The sequence below is a fragment of the Microtus oregoni genome, unplaced genomic scaffold, assembly GCF_018167655.1.
Source record: "Microtus oregoni isolate MIOR12 unplaced genomic scaffold, Mior012 000028F_ref0000031, whole genome shotgun sequence".
In the NCBI taxonomy this organism is placed as follows: Eukaryota; Metazoa; Chordata; class Mammalia; order Rodentia; family Cricetidae; genus Microtus; species Microtus oregoni.
The window spans coordinates 19,282,246-19,302,433 of record NW_024543087.1 but is presented as its reverse complement, the minus strand read 5'-3'; the positions used below and the strand labels follow the sequence as shown (position 1 = coordinate 19,302,433).

The window sequence follows — 20,188 nt, the reverse complement described above, 5'->3', positions numbered from 1 at the left end:
GAAATTATTCATACACACATAATTGGTAAAAGTCATGTTGTATGGATTAGTTAAGCATAGTCTTGCTTTACAGATGATTTTTGTTCAATGTCCCATATAACTGGGGAGGAAAAAAAACAAATCTGGGGTCCTGGAGAGATGGCTCAGTGTTTGAGCTGCTTGCTGCTGTCACAGAAGGCCTGGGTTCAGTTCCCAGCGTGCACATCAGGTGGCTCACAGTCTCCTGTCATTTCTGCTCAAGGACCCCCTTGGACTCCTTGTGCAGCCATATGCACTGGTGCACATCAACCCATGCAGGCACATGCACACATACGCATCATTTAAAACAAAACGAAACAAATTTTGGATGCCCTCTCTCTCCCTCTCTCCATTCCTCCCTTCATTCCGTGGTTCTAGTACTGACCTTCAGCATTCCATGGTTCTGGGGCTGCAAACCAAGACTTTGCACCTCTAGACGAAGTATTCCACCACTGAGACACATCTGAGTTCCCTACTTTTTCCTCTTTCTTATGGTGTCATTGCTTTGTAATGTGAATATGTATGGACACACCAATCCCCAGGGTACATCACAAGCTCTTACAGGTAGCAACTATACATGGAAGGTTTTAAAAGATAAATTCAGAGAACCGAAAGTCAATGTACACAAAATACATCACTCCTTGGTATCCTTGGGCTATAGGTTCTAAGACCCTGATATCCATGGATGCTGATGCCATTGGAGGCTAACATCTTTGGGTTCTCACTCCCTTTTATGATACATTATTTGCATGTATCCTACACAATCCTTATATGTAATTATTTCTAGTTACTTTACCTAATAAAATGTGATTATTACATAAATAGTCTATGCTACTTAAGGCATGACGACAGACTAACTTATATTGTACTGCATTCTCTAAACATTTTCTGTCAGCTGATCATTGGTGTAGTTCACAGAGCCAGTAGGAAGCCCCTCTCCTCCACCTACCACCCTGTGTGTGCTCTTTCTGTAGCAAGCACACTGTGTGTAGCCCATGCATGGGCTCACCTGACATCTACTCTGTACCACTGAGATTTGTTTAGAATGCTCCCATGCCTGATTGTTTGCTCAAAATCACATGATGTGAGTAGATGCGTGAAGTTCTGCATGTCAGCATTTGTGGATTTGTCTGTAAGTACATTAGATATCCGGCTTGCAGATCATAGAATTCTTAAAAGGCTGATTTTCGTCCTCATAAATGTCCCACTCTATCTCTGTGCTGGTTGGGTTTTTGTCAATTTGACACACGGTGAAGTCATCTGGGAAGAGGGAATCTAATTAAGAAAATGCCTCCATCAGATTGGCAAGTCTGTGAGCCCTCATGAGTGAGGGTCCAGTTCACTTTGGGTGGTGTGCCACCCCTGAGCAGGTGATTGTATAAGAAAGTAAACTGAGCAGGCCATGGGGAGCAAGCCAGTAAGCAGTGCTCCTCTGTGGTTCTGCTTTGGTTCCTGCGTCTAGGTTCCTACCATGGCTTCCTTCAACAACGAGCTATGATTTAGACATATAAGGCAAATAAACCCTTTCCTATGCATGTTGCTTTTGGTCATGGTCTTTGTGATAACAATGGGAAGCTCACTGAGACACTCTTCAGGGCAATGCTCTGTATAGTCATATAGTCAGATAGGTTGCCTGAGGGTGATGGACATAAATTCTGAGTGACATGTCCCTGGGTTTAAGATTCTGGCTCTGCTTGTCCCGTTGAAGTGTCGTAGATGTGATCGGAGGATAACAACGGTGCCACGGTAACGGTGAGGCTTGTAGACTCATACTGTAGCTATTCTTGGCTGTGCACATCTCTCAAAAGGTAGCCTGAAGTGACTCCCTAATGGTAGTGGTTTGCTGTGTTGCAGGTAAGTTGGAAAAGTTGGGAGTGTGTTTATAAAGCCAATGAAATCAGCATCAAAACGGACACATTACACAGCTTCTTGCTAGCCAGTACCCCTCTGTCCTGTACCTCTTCTTCCTTTCCTCTCTTCCCAACCCCCGGCACAGAGATGATGCAACCAACACCCAAGTTGGGGGTTCTCCTCTAAGTTCAGAATTCCCGTTTCTCCTGGTTCCAGTTTTATTTCAAATGCAAGGGCATGCTTACCCCTGGCCTCAGGAACACAACTGAGCACAGAATCAGCCCTTGCCCTCCTCAAGGCTAGCAACAAACAGTTACTACATTAGACTTAAAATCTCTTAATCTGTGTTCAGAGGATGTCCAAGGCAACCAGCCATAGTGAGGATGGTGGGCATTCTCTTGTCATGAAAGTCCAAGTTGGTGAGATGACTTGGCTGTTAAGAGCATGTACTGTTCTTTTGAAGGGCATAATTGAGTAAATACCCTTGCTGAACAGCTCCCAACTATTTGTAACTCCAGCTACAGGGGACATACACATACACAGCAGACACATGAACACATGCATGCACACACACATGCACATGCGTGTGCACACACCCCGTTAGACATAAACCTTTTAAAAGAAAGTATCAAATACGGCCAGCCTAAAATATTATTTTCAAGCTGTGGATGTCACAGTTGTTGATGAACAGGAACCTTCTAGACGGATGCCTGAAACACAGTTGATTGATTGGCTCTCCACTTCTGACTCAGTACACTCAGGGCGGGAGCAAAACACTTTGTGGTTCTGTTTCCCAGGTGATGCTGAGCTTCTGGTTTAGAGGCGACACTCTGAGAGCAGGTTTCTTAAATATTTACTTAATATAGGCTAGTTATGTGTTTTCCCTCCTGTGCTTTACCTGGGAAGAACATTAGTGGTTTAAAAAACAAAAAGCAAACAGAAAAGGCCCTGGCATTTGTTGAGCACCTATGGCATTTACTGTGTGCCAGGTGCCTTCCAGGGTTCTGTGCACACATTATCCTGTTTTCCTCAGAGCCACACTGCTCAGTGGTCCAGGATTATCTATCAAGTGTCATGCAACATGCTGTATGAGGCTCTGGGGGACATAGAATGGGTGAGAGGGACATAGCCCTGCCCTTACGACTGCTCTATTTCAGCAGGGAAGATACACATGGGCAAATAATCGTAGGGGCAATGGGTTTGATCTGCACAAAATAAGCATCTCAGAGATGCTGGCTAACTTGACTGTGATTGCATACTGAACAAGGGATGCACGAGACAAAGGCAAGCACCATTTACTCCAAAATGTACAGTCCTGCTAAAACACGACGGCTCAAACTCTTCGTGAAGCTTAAATGCTTCAATGCTCCTTCCCACTCTTAGCAAAGATCTCAATGAGGTTTTGTTCATGTATGTTGCTATATTAGTATTTACTATATTATAATTAAAGGCACTCACCCTTTGAGGATTGCTGTATTAAATCCCGTTTCAAATCATAACACCTTTCCCAGACTCCGAGTCCTATTTTTTTTAATGACTTTTGGAACCATCAAAACTGAGAAATATCTTGTTTCCCCCCAAACTGGTTTTTTCCCCCCACAAGGCTCAGTTTTAAAGCCTTGCTTGCCTGCATTCTCTAATGGTGATTTCCTAAGCAAAAGGCCAGTGTGCTTTGAAGCTGTACTTTTCAGTATTGAAGTATTTGTTTGTATAACTGGAAAGCAAGAGTTAACCTGTCTATCACAGGCCAAACTAAGATGCAGTTTTGCTCTCCACTGAGGGAGTTCTGTCCTAGCTGAGGGCGCTTAGAAAGGTGACAACTCATATACGTTTGTGAAACGCATTGCATCCATGTCCCCCAGGGTACATGCCACTGAAGGGAAGCCCAGGAGGGCTGTCTGAGGGATCACTTATGCTACTTCAGTACATTGAGAGACACAGATTAATGGCTGCCCTGAAGAGGGAGGCCTTTTCCTCCATTGCTGCCCACTGGTCTATGTTTAATCGAAGGTTAACGGGGGAAGCACTGCATATCCCTATTATCTTAGTTCCTCATCTGATGGCACGAGGGGTTCTAGTAGATGTTTTCCCTTGACGTGTAATGGTCCATGGTTGTTGAGCATCAGCTCTGGCTGACTCCGAATGCTTTATGGTGTCGTTAAGTGCTAGTGAGTAAATGCAACCCAACTGGAGCTGACATAATTCAATGTACTTCTCAGCTGATGATCGATGAGTTCAAACCTCCGTCTATCCTAATAGAGAAATGAATGAGAGGGGTTCCTGTCTCAGGGTTGTGCGATTCTTCAGCGGTAACAGCTCCTTGGACGGGCAGTTAGGGCAAAGGGAAGGTGGTAGCCATCTGACTGTGACCTTTTTCATACGAAACATCTGGGTGGCTGGTTCCCGGGGCAGCTTTTAAAGTGTCTATCCAGATGTTTTATGTCACAGGCACCATCCGTCACGCAAATAAGCAGACCCACGACAGGCGATGCTGTGTGGCTGTTTGTCATTGTTCACAGAAGCTGAAATTTGCCTGCTGACCTCAGGCTGTGTGGGTCCTTTGGCGCAGCTCCTGTACGCACAGGAAATGCAGAGAGAGGAATGTATGCAGGAATACCCAAGCACGAGTGAGCGGGCTGGCAAGTCACGTCTTCTTGCCTTGTCACATCAAGCAGGAGTCTGTGATTTCTCCCATGAGGGCCATCTCTAGAACTCTTTTAACTTAGTTTCTCATGCTGTTTTTAGGATGTGAGCTGCTTGTTCAGAATTCCAAAACACTGGAATCAATAGGTCCAGGTGAACAATATATACCCTCGCTCAAAATAATGAGCCCCCTTGGGTTTGCAACTAGGCTGCCTGTGAGAGCCCCCTTTCTCCAGCAGGCACAGCAGGGGAGACAGCTGGGTCCTCCTTCTCATTTTCTCATCACCCCTGCCTGTAGATGCGCTCCTCTGTTTAAGGAAGCCTGAGAGTGAACCGGGAGCCTTCAGCAGGAAGGAATGAGAGTCATTTCCCATGGAGATGGGGCAGTGAGAGAGAACACGCATGGTACTGGTGTGCCTAAGCTGGGAGGAACAGAATGCCTAGGGAAGCTCAATGCTTAGTTCATCAGAGGGTACCAGTTTTACTTCTAGGCCTGGAAGGCCAAGTGACAATCCCTTTCGGATCCCCATGCCTTTCCCATCTTTTAAGTAATCCCAACTTCTCACTATGATCTAAACTCTCCAAATGTTCTGTTCTGTGTCTCAGAGAAGTTTGAGGTGAAATAAGACTTGGTTTGGGCAACTGGGGGTTGGCTGTACCCCGAAGTCTTTGTCAAATGTGATCTATTAAAACACGGGCCAGAAAACTCTAGCCTGTGATTAAACTGAATTATTTTTTGTAGATATTTCATTTTTTGTAAATTAAGTTTCATAAGAACATACCTATATCCATTCCTGCACGTTGCTTCTTCCACTTGACAACGGCAGAGCTGAAAAGCTGTGATACAGACTGACATGCCTGCCTAGCCTGCACTCTAGAATTCTGTAGAAACATCTATGAAGTCCTTTACTTAGGGTGTCTTGATTTGGCCATTGCCAGATAAGAAATACACTCGCTCTTCAAAATGCCCAAGGGAGTATTATCTCAAAGAATAGATGCTGGGTCAGATAACTAAGTGCCTGACCTTGGTTGCAGTGCTTGCACACAGTAGGTGCTTACGGTTTGGGTAACTGTCTGGGTGTAGATATGTGATTTGTGATGCATGATTTATCATTTTATTTGTAAGATCTAAATATCTTACTTTCTGATGAGCTCTTTTGTGCATGGTTACTCTGTAGAATACAGAGAGAGGAGATGGATAACAGGAGCATCCTCGGGGTCACTGTGCCCTAGTGTGCCCAACAGCAGCTGCAGTCTCTTGAGTCAGCCTCAGTCAGAGGAACTCAGCATCAGTTTGAATTATTAGATGGACACAAAGCCCATGAGTGTCTGCTGTCACAGTGTCTCACCTAGAGAGAGACAAGGGAATCTGGGGGTTGTCACAATCCTGCCTGGTGTTGGTTCTGACCTTATCTATAGTGATGGGGTTGGAGAACATGCTTACAGTGTGTAATCCACAGTTCTGTGGATTGACAGCCCTCTGTAACCACAGACTCGGAGTGCCTAAGGTCCCTTCACTCATGGGCCAAAATCGCAGGTGGAAATGGCGTTTCCCGTAGTTTCCAGAAATTACGGGGAAGACGGCTGTTATAAATTCATTGCTTGTGAAGAGGGGTGTGGAGCAGAAGTGGTAGCGAGGGTAGCCTGTAATGTGCTTGAACCTCCAGAAGAAAACGAGATTTGTCATCCTGGGAGACAGGCTGGTGTTCTATAGAGAACTCAGGGTAGCTGACTCTTAATTCAAAGAGTATGCTAGAGTTCCCACTGCCCTCTCTCCCGAGGAGACAGCCGGGGCTCCCATCTGCTCAACTCCATAGATTTGACCATGGAGTTATTTATTAATTCCGACATTTGGGAGGCAGCTACACTGGCTCAGCTGAGAGGGGAGCAGAGCTCTGGCTTCAGCCTCTGCATCCCACTACGGGGCTGCAGGGTTTTCCTTGTAGGCACTCCAACCTTAGGAGCACCGGGTGCAGACACAGCAACTCAGCCTGCCTCCCGTTTGTGGTAAGTGTCTCACTGCCTGTGTGGGATGGCTGGCTGAGGACAGGCAGATGGCAAGGAACCCTGGGCTGAGGCAGGGAAGCCTGCTCTTAGGATCTTGGCTTAGATAGGACCCTGACCACTTTTTCCCTTTTTGGAAAAAAACATAGAGGGATGAAATTTTGATTCTTGGATTCTTAAGTTCTAGTTTGCAATTGGCTTCCTTTAGAGACCGTGGTGGTGTGGGAATATGCTTAATGGTCCCAAGTTTGAATGGTCTTTCTGCTAGAAGCTGGCAGGTACAGACAGACATACAGACAGGTGGACAGTCACACTCAGGTATGCTGCTTGAATAGGCTGTTTAGTCTTTCCTCTTGAGAGACAGCTTTGGTTGAGGCTGTTTGTGTCTGAGAATTCTTGATCTTTTTAGAACTTCCAAACACTGTCAGTGATGGGGCTAGAGGCACAGAGGTGACTTTTTGGTCCAGGATGTGAAAACAAAAGTTATGTTTGTATGATAGATGGCTCCATACAGTGACATCATTGTGTCAAGGAAGAGAATGATGGCAAATTTTTCTGAAGCCCGTGATTTCCATTATTATTGTATCATTCCATTTTTCAAAGTATGAAGAGAAGCCCAAATTATCTGATTTTAAACCTCGTCTTCCATTCATATATGTGTATGTGTGTATATATATAATATATATACATATATTATATATATGCTGTACTAATGAACACTTCATCTAGTGTATTTTCAGATCATTTTCAGATGGATTATATCACAGGCAGTTATGATTATTATTTTGAATCACAACCTGGGTAGCTTCTCCAAGGGATTTATGACCTAAACAAGATCTTACTTTGAATCAGATTTGTTTAAATTTCTGCCCTCACAGCTCTATATCTATATCTATATCTATATCTATATCTATATCTATATCTGTTACTCACCATGAAGGGTTGTACCCTAAGATCAGGGTAAAACCTCAGTGGGGGGAAATGTTGCTGTTATTTTGTAAGGGCTAGGATCATTTTGTAGCTTGGGAATGAAGATGCTCACGTTTGAGCTCATGCGGCTTGAGCGCATGCGGCTGACCTTGTTTGTCAATGTTGATCCTAGCATAACGAACTTCAGAGCCTTCCTTCATTTCTTGTCTCATGGCACACAGAACAAAAGAAAGGTAATAGAAAAAATTTTTTCAAGATAAGACATGATTCATAAAGGCGACAGTCATGCCATATGTGAATAGTGATTAACGAAGTCTGCAAACTACTTTTTAAAATAAAGCGCTAAGGCAGATTATCCCATTATTTTGGGTGTCGGTGCTTGCTCACGAGCATTGTCCCGGTTTTCCTAAGCTTGATTTTATTCTGTAACAGTTGGATCTGTCTTCATATGCTCAGTGGCTTGTCTGGGTCAGAAGCCCTTTGGAAAAGGTGCTCCAAACCTGACATACGTATTTGCACTCCCAAGTCTTTGTACTACATAGATCTCCCGAACGTAGATGCTATCTACTTTTCCCTTTGAGAGTCCCTTTCTCATCATGAAAAATGTCTTTTAAAAAAGCGTGCCAGCATTCTTTATGTTGTGGCACTTGTTAGAGAGAAAAGGGGGCAGTAGGACTGAGAACACTGCGGAGCCTGGGCTGGTTTTGCTTTTAAGTCATTATGAAGAGCTGCATTATGAAGGTTTAGGTACTTACCTGTCTTCATTGTCTTGGGTATTCTTGTTTCCAGTCACTGAGTCCTCGCAGGGAGCTAGAGGAGAGATGTCACAGTCTAGGGGACTTGGCAGGGAGGGAGCCATGGATTCATGCCAATGAGTATCCTCAAAGGCCCTTGCCCTTGCCTGCCCCATGGAGCCTCTGAGCCTGGATTCCCTGATGGGCTGCGCAGGAAGCCAGTGGACTGAGAATGTCATGTGATTCCTTGGGACTAATAAGAGGAGAGGACCTCCCACCACAGCTCCTGGCGGAGGGCCAGTCCTGCCCTAGCTTTTGCTTATATATCCTTCAGCGCTTTCTATGCTGGGTCAGGAAATACAGCTTCCTAGAAGTGACTCCCGAAGATCCGTGACAGCTCCATACTCACAGGACACAGGTGTTAGCCAGGGAAGCACCAATCTAGTACTAGAAGTGATTCACACAGCCTTCTGGTGGTGGACCAACAAGCTTGGAACTAGGTGCTGTCCACCCTGTAAGGCACCAAGAGCTGTTTGGGAAATAGAGGAAGAACGAGAATAAACATGGAAGACTCAGAGGCACAAGGGTAAGTCCTTTCTGCACGTTTTTCACATTTTCCCATCCCCTATCCTTCACGATTCCCTTTTTGTCTTTACCTCCATTTTCTTTTCTTCCCTCATCCCTCTTTCTTGCCTTCTTCCTCCTCATCATTTAAATTAATCTCCTCTCTTTCATTCCTCCCATCCACTTGTACCTCCTTCCTTCAATTCAGACCATAATAGCTACACCTTTTGTTGTTACCGAGGGGCCTTTTTGACCCATGTTTACCTCCAGCCCCTCTTCCTGGCTTGTCTTCCTTAACCACACAGCCAGCTAGCACATACTGGACGTCTACTATGAGCTGTTAGTTCAGAAAAGAAGGCTGAAATGGTGATGGACTCTCCAGCGTGTTAAGATTTAGTTCAGGAACGTTGGTACAGATATGTGCAAAACTAAATAACCGCCATGGTTATGTAATCCTGCAAAACCATAACCAGGGCTGCAAGAGCATCTGAGCAATCTTGTTAGATGAGTTTCAAGAATGGAACAATTTTTCATGGTGTATGTGTGTGTGTGTGTTTATGTGTGTGTATCAATTTAATAGACCCTTTTAGACAGTGAATACAAATTTAATTTCTATGTGTTATTAATATTCAGAGAAGAGACAAAACCCCAGTCCTGGTCGGGAATGGATGTAGACAAAAACTCCATGTTATTGATGTATATTTTTGTTATTCCACTTTCCATGGGAAAATATTGCCCTTCCTCAGGGCTCCTGTGGCTGACTAACTTCCCTTCATTCCGGAGCATGAACGTAGTTCTCCTGAATGCTTCTCTTCAGCCAATGACAGGCACGGGGGTTAACCAGACCATTCCAAACTCCAGTTGGTCCATTTATATTGTGACTGGAAAATCCACTGATATAGAAGGTGAGGCTGAAGAGAAAGTGTGAAAACAGAGTCCCCCATCATAGGGGGAGAAATTCCAACCCATAATTTCTGTCAGATTTTTAGGTAACCAAAGCTCTCAAAGCTGAATCTGACCAATTAGAGCCCAGGGAGCCTAGAAGTTAAGATTTGGGTTAGTTTGTGCTTGGCATGGCATTGGATTTTTTTTTCAGTGTTAGCACTCAAACCTAGAACCTCTTACATGTTAGGCGAGTGCAGTGTCTCTAAGCTATACCCTTTACTTCTGTTTCTTCTTTATTGCAGCACTTTGGCATTGAAAAGCTTCAATTGCCTTGTCATTTGCATTGCCTAACTCTGTAGGTCAGAAAAAGTCTACAGTTTTACATGTCTGCTGACAGGTATATTTAATCTGCATTTGTGGTTTTCATAGTGGACGTGTAACTGAAGCCAATTCAAATTGTGGTTTTTCAACATCCCTCACTCATAGACGGCTATCTTAATGCTGCTATAACACCCGTACAGTAAGCGGATGCCCAAAGAGGAGAAAGTATGCCGTACTGTCCGCGCATCTGGGTCATCAGCATGCTTTGTCATATACCTGAGAACCTGACAAAATGCAGTGGGAATGACAAACTGATACCTCCAGATATAACTGTCAAATATGCTTTTGCCTCGGATGAGATGGGTATATAATGTGAACAGGGGGCACTGACGTGCAAATCTTCTATTATACCAAAGACAGAACATTAAATAAATATGCAACAAAAGTGTGCACCCTGGGAAACACCCTGTGCTGATGAGCGCTGGTCCTAGCCCTGTGTCTGCATCTCTTTCCATGGAAGTGCTTATATGGAATCCAGCTGAGGCGCCGTGTTATCAGCCTCACTATGGGAGCTGATGCTTCTAAGTTTATTCCCTCTGAGGCTAGCATTTCCCTGTGATTGCTCCATGTGATGCTTAGATGTCTTAGCCTTACCTTAGTGTTGCTGGGGAGATGGAGGGTGGTTGGGGGGTCTCTTCTGCTCATGACCTTTGGATTTTTGCCCTGAAGCAAAGGAAATAATCCCTTGATCAAATATTTGCTGTCTGCTTAGAATGTAAATGTTCTCCCTGCTCTGCTTCCATTGATTATTGAAAAGTTCATGACATCACACCGCCTATGATGTGTGTGCCGACTGTGGGTGTGTGTGTCTGCTGCGTTAGGAAAGATGCCTGTCAGTCTAAGAACACTGCGTGATTCCTAGAGTCTGTCTAGATTTTGCTTTCTCAAGTGAGACCTGGTTGAAAAAGTGGCCCTGTAGAGGAAGGAAGGGGGATGAGGTCTTTGGTGATGTATGTACCCCATCATGTGTTAGGATGGGGGTCATTAAATGGCAATTTGAAGACCACGCTCCTTCCTATGGTGAAGGGGAATTATTTGGATTAAAGTGATGTGGCAGAGTAAAGATGAGTTAAGTTGATGAGTTCAAGGCCAGCCTAGTCTACAGATGGAGGTCCAGTCTCAAAAAACAAACAATAACAAAAATTAAACCAGGATACAAGCATGAACTCTTTTGCATCTTGAAATAAATAAATTAAACATTTATCCTCAATTGTGAAGATGTATTAGGCAAAGAATAAAATGATAAATAAAATTAAATATTGGAGCCGGGCGGTGGGGGTGCATTCCTTTAATCCCAGCACTTGGGAGGCAGAGGCAGGTGGATCTCTGTGAGTTCGAAACCAGCCTGGTCTACAAGAGCTAGTTCCAGGACAGGCTCCAAAACCACGGAGAAACCCTGTCTCGAAAAAAACCCAAAAAAAAAAAAAACCCAAAAAAACAAAAAAAAAAAACCCCAACAAAACAATAAAATTAAATATTGGGTCAGCAGAATAAATTGACTTTTGTTCCCAATTTGATTAGAAGTGATTTAATAGAAATTCTAAGAAATCTTTAAACTATGGGATTTTTAAAAGAATACAGAGAATTTAATGAAATACATATATGATCAATTAAAAAATATTCTCGATTAAATAATGTCAGACCTATTACACATTATATTATTATAACCTCATGCAAAACCATCAGAGGTAATAGTAAAAAAGCCAAACCTAGCCAACTAATCGAAAACTGTCAAATGACTATTTTGTGAATGACAGAAACCAAGAACATAATAATTAAAAATCATATGGAATACAACCAAATTTTAATAAAATTAGGTTTTCTACTTGCTAGGCCAGTGTTAAAAAAAACCAACAGATTAAATAGTTTAAGGGAAAAAAAAACGAAACAAAAAAGAAAGAAAGAAAGCAGTCCAGTGAACACAGTCATACCTCTAGCCTAGGTTTGTTTAAGTGCTGGGGATTAAATCCATGGCCTTGAGAGTTCTGGGCAAATTCACTACCTCTGAGATAAACCCCCTCCTGCCCAAGTACCTCTTCCTGCTCCTGATCAGCTCCCCCACAGCTCTTACTGGAAACTCAGCAGCTTGATCCCCATCCTTCTCAGAAACCGAGGGTTCAAGAATGTGGAGCAGGCTCTGGGACTTTTGCTGGACCCATGCAGGAGGGTATCCCGTTTCTGTTCTCAACCCTTCAACAGCGGTAGCTGAAGAAAAAGCTTTCCCTTTCCCCTTTCTTCAGGTGTCCTGAGCTGAAAATACTGTTTTGAAAAGACAGCAGACATTGAAGCATGGTTTGTTTTCCACACATGGCTAATGCTGTCTGCACTCTGAGTTTATCGGTGCGACACTAGTACATGTCATTTTGAGCAAACCCCTTTCTACAGTGCAAGGTGGCTGTCTGCTAACACTGGGACACTCAACGCTCTGCACACAAGTTTCCCTGCCCAGGCTTGTCTGCCTCCACCTGCGCTCGCAGATTCTATATCATCTGGGGCTGCCTTTTTCATGGAGACCGTATTTCTCTCAAAGCCCCAGAACAAATTATCTGGCCCTTTATAAAAAAAAAATTGTTCTGATACTTAACAATTAGAAAGTTGATCCTAGAAGGAAGAGAAGGAAGTCCTGGTCAGCGTAGTTTGCAGGTAGAAGTCCACAGATAGGGTCTGAAGCCTCTTATGAGGTGAGGCTATAAAGGGGCACCTGGGCATGGTGGCATACGCCTTTAATCTTGGGAGGCAGAGGCAAGCAGAACTCTGTGAGTTTGAGGCCAACCTGGTCTACAGAGAGTCTGGGACAGATAGGGCTACACAGAGAAACACTAGAGAGAGAGAGAGAGAGAGAGAGAGAGAGAGAGAGAGAGAGAGAAGGAGAGAAAGGGAGAGAGAGAAAGGGAGAGAGAAAGGGAGAGAGGAGAGAGAGAGAAAGGGAGAGAGAGAAAGGGAGAGAGAGAAAGGGAAAGAGAAAGGGAGAGAGGAGAGAGAATATAAGGAGGCTTGCAGAAAACAGGGTGGGTGAGGGATTACCTGCAAGACGCCTGAGAAGAGCTCCTGCCACCTAAGTTTAGGATGCAAAGCTACTCAAATCCTAGTCGGATTTGTCCTTAATAATACGCCAACTTTTTTCATCACAAAAGCTACATATAATAAAACACTCCAGTGGACAGGGAGCTGAATAGATTTCTTTCAAATGAGGCTCTGTTCTCCCACAGCCGGGCCACGCTGGCTTTTCACGGTTTCAGAAAAAAAAATCTTGTGTGATTTGACCTTGCGTTTTTAAAGCATTGATCGTGAACTAGATGATTGGATTCCCTTGCCCCAGCAACCAGAATCTTTTTGCCACTTTGCAGGTGTTACGTTTTCTGGGTAACCAGCACTGTGTAAAAGGTCCCCAAGGAATCCACAGCCATGGCATGCTCACCCCCTCCATCATTAAGGAGGCGACAATGGAGATTGCTAACAATGAAGGGTGCAGCACAGGCTTTTGGACCAACAAAGATGGAAAGCTTTGGGTACTATTTCTTGTCCATACGTGGCTAATGTCTGTATTAGAAGGTTATTAGTGTGAACCCAGCTCTATGCCAAGTCATTCTTGTCATTTTGAACAAATGACAATGTTGCAGTGTGAAATGTCTCCTGTAGATGCCTCTGTTTGAGCACTTGGTCACTTGGTGGTGCCCTGTTAGAAACTTCAGGAGGTCGAGCCTCTCTGAAGGAAATGGGAGAGGCCCAGCTCCAAGTTCCATCCTTCTTCTTGATTCCTGCCTCTGGATACAAGGTGATCAGGTGTCTCCTGTGCCCGCCTCCATACCTTCGAGCCATGATGGGACTGTATTCCGTCCTAACTCACGATCCAAAATAAACCTGTCCTTCCTTAAGTTGCTTGTGCCAGTAATTTAAATAACTAACATGTTTTCTTAGCTCACAGGTGTCCTGTTTGCTGTCCTAAGTGTCTGGGACACTTAGACTCCACAGGAAATTGACGTGGTTCAGGGTTGCCCCACGCAGGTGGGCAGCACTGCTGACGAGCACACAGGAGCTCTGTGGGCTAGGGATCCTCTTGACCTGCCTCCTTGTGGGCTCCTCTTTACCCACGAGGGGGAAATCAAACTAGATAGTTTCCAAGGCATCTTCTGGCTCTTTGGCTTGGAGGCCTTCTGAGGCCATGGGCAGGGCTCTTCATGCTCTGTGGTGCTTCTAGCCCCCGGGGTGCCTTTGAAACCAGCAGGGAAACCAGTAGTCCAGGAAGTCCCTGGGGCTCGGAGAGAAGGGAGCTCTTGGATGTTCTAAGAACAGGGCTCTGGAGGCTGGAGGTGTGGGATGGGGCATGTATCAGACCTCAGGCACATGTGCCTGAGTCTGGACTAATTTTGCCCAACTTTGGAGCAAAGGAGAGAGAGCACAGCCCCTCAGGATCCAGGAGCTAGAGAAGCACCCATGCAGAACAGATTATGATCTTTTCCACCTTGCTCAGACCGGCGCTGGGATAACACCTGGCCTTTGCAGATTTCATACCTGGACCCAAGAGTGTGGTGCTTAGACTAAGGAAAGGGGATAGAGTCATTAAAACAGGTCACTGGGGGCCATAAGTACACAATGCTGGGGCTCCTCTTGCTGGGGCCAAAGAACCCTCCACGAAGAGAGATAACAGGTCTAGGCACACTCAAGTCAACCATCAGTTTCCTCCAATTGCCCAAGAAGACAGTCTATTTCTCTGGGGAAATGTGAGTGTGCGTGTGTGTGTGTGTGTGTGTGTGTGTGTGTGTGAGTGTGTGTGGTATGGATACCTTTTAAAAGAAAAGTAATTAGTTAGGTTTGCATTTGACCAAGGAACAAACAAGCTCCCTAAAGCCAGCTCCCATGGCTGCTGCATCAGGACATTTTACATTCAAAATTCAAACCCAGCCTGGAGGACTCTTTCTTCCCAGTGCACACTTCTGAGTGCTGCAGCTGCAGGCTAGAACAGTGCCCTGCTTTACACAGTAATGTATTTTGGGGTTCAGCACTCTTACACGTCAGGTCCCAGAACTGTTCACTATTGGAGACTTCCCTGAGCATCACAGGATGCCTGTGACACCATCCCTGGCCTCTAATGCATTTGTTGCCAGTAGCAGGCCTTTCCCCCAATGCTCTCACTTAGTGATAGCAGCATCCCAAGTTCGCAGACTTTTCCATGTCCCAGCCTCACCGCAACAAAAGGAGACTCAGTCACGTGGCCCACATGGACATCTGCCATCCAAAGAAAGGTGTAGAAATATATTTTAACTTGTGTTCCATTTTGTTTTCCTTTATACCAAAATTCTGTTGCTAATGACTTAGGCCCCTCTTCCTGGCTGGCTGAGATCCTGGTGTGTGTCACTAGGAAGCCTTTGCCTGGCTGGCACCCTCCCAAATCTCTCCAGCACTTTCTCTTTGAAGCCTGGAGCCTCCTAAGGAAGTATTAAGAGCCAGCCGACTATGAGAGCAGTGTGCTCGTCTCTGGGCTAAGTGCCTCTGCTCAGGCAGTAAAATGCTTCAGCGGCGTGAGCATATGGCATCAACACAGCTTCTGAAAGCCATCCTGGGAGGTTAACAAGCATAGAGGAAAGGGAGACAGGTTGTGCTAGGCTCAGAAAGTTGACAGACTGGGACTTCCCTTTCCTTAGGACTGGGCTGGCTTTCCTTAGGGTACTTGGTTCTGTACAGTCCATGCGTTATGTGCAAGAGGGTTAGTGCCTTGAAACTATGATGTATTGTCCCTTCAGTAAGGCTTGCTCCAGACCCTGACATCTGCCTCAGAGAGGGACTTGGAGCAGCCGTGTGGCCCAGCACTAGCCCTTATGTCTGAACACAGGGAGGCATCTACTTTCCATTAGGCAAAAGGATGTGAACAGCTCAGCAGCAGCCCACTACATTCTGTGTGCATGAGCTCTTCATGGTGACATCCATCACCTGGGCGACTCTCGGCAGACAATTAGCCTACGGGATTGGTCAGAGAACAGCTGTGGAGGTTGCACAGTTTAATAAGCCCAGGACGAACAAGGCTAGAAAAGGCCATTGGCATATTTTATCCAAAAAGCATATTGGCTATGAAGTTTCATGATCATACCAAAAGTGATCATACCTGGGTGCCGTCATCAAGGCATGATGATAATAGACATTTTTTTTTTTTGATACAGGGTTTCTCTGTAGCTTTGGAGCCTGTCCTAGAACTAGCTCTTGTAGACCAGACTGACCTCATACTCACAGAGATCTGCCTGCCTCTGCCTCTGGAGTGCTGGGATTAAAGGCATGTGCCTCCCAACTGATAATGGACATTTTAAAATTGAATTTATTTCTCCTTCTGCTCCTGATTTGGACCTTGCGGTTTCAGTCCGGTGCTCCAATGTGGAACTCTGTCTCTGTCTCCTTTCATTGCCTGATGAAGGTTAATATCCAGGAGGATGACTATATGTTTTTCTTTGGGTTCACCTTATTTAGCTTCTCTAGGATCACGAATTATAAGCTCAATGTCCTTTATTTATGGCTGGAAACCAATTATGAGTGAGTACATCCCATGTTCCTCTTTTTGGGTCTGGCTTACCTCACTCAGGAGAGAGAGCATGAGCAAGGAACTCAGGACCGCGAGGTGTGCACACACACACTGAGACAATGGGGATGTTCTGTAGGGAACTCACCAAGGCCAGCTGGCCTGGGTCTGAAAAAGCATGGGATAAAATCAGACTCGCTGAACATAGCGAACAATGAGGACTACTGAGAACTCAAGAACAATGGCACTGGGTTTTGATCCTACTGCACGTACTGGCTTTGTGGGAGCCTAGGCTGTTTGGATGTTCACCTTACTAAACCTGGAAGGAGGTGGGAGGTCCTTGGACTCCCCACAGGACAGGGAACCCTGATTGCTCTTCGGGTTGATGAGAGAGGGGGGAGTTGATTGGGGGAGGGGGAGGGAAATGGGAGGCGGTGCCAGGGAGGAGACAGAAATCTTTAATAAATAAATAATAATAAAAATAAAAAGAAAAAAATTGAATTTATTTATCATTATTATTATTGTATATGTGTATGCTGGCAGGAGAAATACAGCAAGGTGTTTGTGTGGAGGTCAGACCACAACTTTGCCTTTCTTTTCACCTTTATGTGAATTTTGGGGATCAAAGTCAGGTCATCAGGACTGCATTGTAAGTCACAATCTCACTGGTCCTATAACGGATAAATTCATGGGGTTTATTTTAGGAGTGGATCTTTTGGAATAAGTAAGAATCATTGGGAAAATGTCCCCCCTCTTCATTTCTTTTTTGAACCATGGTCTCATGTAGCCCAGGCTGGTCTTGAACTCCCTATTAGCTTAGGATGACCTTGAACCCTGATTCTCTTGCTTCCCTTTCCTATTTGCACAGTGCTGATGATGTAACCCAGGCCTTCACGTCCTCTGCCACCTGGGCTACATGCACAGCTTTACCTAGAAAAACCTTCTCAAGACATTTTCAGCGGGGATACTCTGAGCCATAGTTGAAGGTGGGCACTGTGCATGTATGTGACAAGGCATGAGAGTATCCGTGCCTTACCACATACATACACAGTGTGAATGTATGGGTCAGATGGCTCAGCTTAGTCACTTCCTGCTTAGAGTGAGTGGATGAGTTACTTAATATCCCTGGCCCTGGTCCTTTGTGGTTATAGATGATGCATTAGGTGTTGAAAAGCACAGAAGGCTCTTGATGATAGGTATCACTGTCACTCAGTGTGCTCTTATCTGTGGTGAGAAAATAGGTACCATGTCTCGATTTAGACTCCTCAATGGCTTACATATGTAATTATATATAATGTATATAATATATGTACATTTACAATATAATATATTATATACACATACAGTATGTATACATATATAATTATGTAAATGTGTATAAATACATATACAATACACATGCATATAAAACGTATTCACTTCACTGAATGCTTGGTACTGGGTGAGGAGGTTCTGTATCTTGGAATGCTTTCTTTCAGTAAGACTAGAAGACCGTATTTCAGACACCTGAAATATCTTCCTACTAAGTCTCTAGGGCTCCAGCTTTTCATTCGTTCCATGACCATTTATTGAGCACCTACTGTGTGCCAGGCACTCTCCTAGGGGCTTTGGATTCAGCTGTGAAAATAGACAAAAAACCAATGATACTTTTTTTTTAAAATAGTGTTTAAAACTTTTTTGTTTTAGTGCGTTGGGGTATGCGTGTGCATGTATGTGTATTAGTCTGGGCATATTCATGTAGAGTATCATGTAAATGTCTGATTTGTTCCCAATTTCTCTCCACCTTAATTTTTTGGGGGGGACAGGGAAAGGTCTTTCATTGAAAATGAAAGCTCACTGAATTGGCTGCCAGCAATCCTGCACCCCATGTTCTCTTGTCTCCTCCTCTCCCGGTGCTAGCCTTTTACATACGTGCTGGCGATTTGAACTCAGTCCCTCATGCTTGCGGAGTGATGCCTTCATTCACCCAGCCATCTCTTCGTCTCACTTTCTCGGAGGTTATGTGCCCAGTGTGGTTCTGCCATGCCGCCAGGAAAGAAGTCTGGTGCTCAACATTGTTAGAGCGTTTGTGAACAAACTGTGCCCTGCTCGTTCTGTGTTGGGTGCTGGGGAAGAAGGGTGTACTGAGAACAGAGATTCTGGAATCCAGCCTCAGTGGTGGGCGAACTGGATAACTGGTACATGAGCAATTAATTTGGAGACAGAAAATGCAGATTCATGACAGGTGTCTTGATAATCTTAGAATTTTTAAATACATTTCTGGATGAATAATTCATTAAGGCTTTTTACTGAGGCACGTCAAGGCATGGTGCCTGGAATATACTACGTAAGACTGTGCATGAATGAACAGTTCACTGAAGGAAGGGCTGCCATGTATGGTTGCATGGGTACTGCATGTGCAACTCCAAGGGCATCCCATTGAGATGGTGGTTGCGGGGCCAAGGACAGCAGCTCTGTTCATCATCTTGCTCACAGAGTCTCCTTAAGTCCATCCTACATCCGACTTACTGTTTGAGTGGCATCTCCCCACACTGTGGCAGCTTTGGAGTCTCCAGCCAGGGAGGTCAGTTTTTCCCTAGGTTCATGAAGTATAGCAGGGAGGGTCAGAACCCAGTTCCTGCGTGGAGAACAGAAAGAACAGCCCCTCCATGATGAACTGTAAGGGAGTCTTGGAAGCAGTCAGGTCTTTGGGGAGAAAGAGGAAGACACAGAAATGGAGATTTTCTAGGTCTTGGGCTTCCCATTGTAAGTTTACGAGCCCTTTGTCCTGTTTTCTCTTGCTGAAACACACCATATACTAAACTCTTCTTTTTCTCAGAAGACTTGAGAAAGACCCCAGGAAACACCAGCTGACCAAGGCTCTGGACACACTGCAGGCACTGTTGAAAATCAAGGGAGTCAGCAGAACTGGGGAGAAGAGAGACAGCTTCTATCGCAGTTTCTCTTTGAATATCTGCCCTTCCTTGGAGTCCGCAGTAAAAAATGTGTAATAGAGAACTGTGTGTAACAAGAGGGCCTGCTTGTTGGGGTTTTTGTCCTGCCCAATTCTCACAGCCATTTAGCCCCAAAAGAATCACACAGAGATTCTGTGTTAGTTATGACTGATTGGCCCATTAGCTCAGGCTTCTTATTAAGTCCTATAACTTACTCATTATTCTAGTATATTTTAGCCAAATGGCTCAGTACCTTTTTCAGCAGGACAGGTCACATCCTGCTTCTTTGGTGGTCTGGGCAGGATTCAGAGCAAGCTTCTTTCTTCCCAGAATACTCCTTTTCTCATTGCCCTGCCTCTACTTCTTGTCTGGTTGTCCTGTCTAAACTTCCTGCCTGGCCACTGGCCAATCAGTGTTTATTTAAAACATGATTTATTTATTTAAAACATGATTGACAGAATACAGACAATTCTGCACCAATGGTGGCTGTTGCTTCTCTCCTTACGTCTTGGGTAGTTGCGGTTGTAAGCAGGATTTTACACCTCCTGTCCTGTTCCTCCTCCTTAGAACAACATAAGAGGAAGGGAAAGGAGGACACTGCTGAGTCACACATGGGGTTCCTTGAATATTTCTCAAGATCCTGAGGGGAGTCTGCCTTTCTGTGGTCTGGGGGTGCCACATACAGTGAAACTGTGGGAACCCAGTCTCCAATGATGCTCCTTGCTCATCATTTAGTTAAT

The 20,188-nt window shown here is 44.8% G+C and overlaps 1 protein-coding gene across 3 annotated transcripts in view; it reads left to right on the top strand.

Annotated features, from left to right (window-relative positions):
- Cpne4 (copine 4) overlaps positions 1-20,188 on the top strand; it is a 464,454-nt gene that overhangs the window by 13,317 nt on the left and 430,949 nt on the right. Inside the window, exon 1 of one of the 3 annotated variants that reach the window (XM_041677390.1) lies at positions 8,597-8,766. The exons of the other annotated variants lie outside the window; for them this stretch is intronic. Coding sequence (XP_041533324.1) covers positions 8,744-8,766 — 23 coding nt within the window. The 5' untranslated portion in view covers positions 8,597-8,743. Of the gene's footprint in view, positions 1-8,596; positions 8,767-20,188 lie in introns of those variants that run through there. 3 annotated transcript variants of the gene reach the window in all.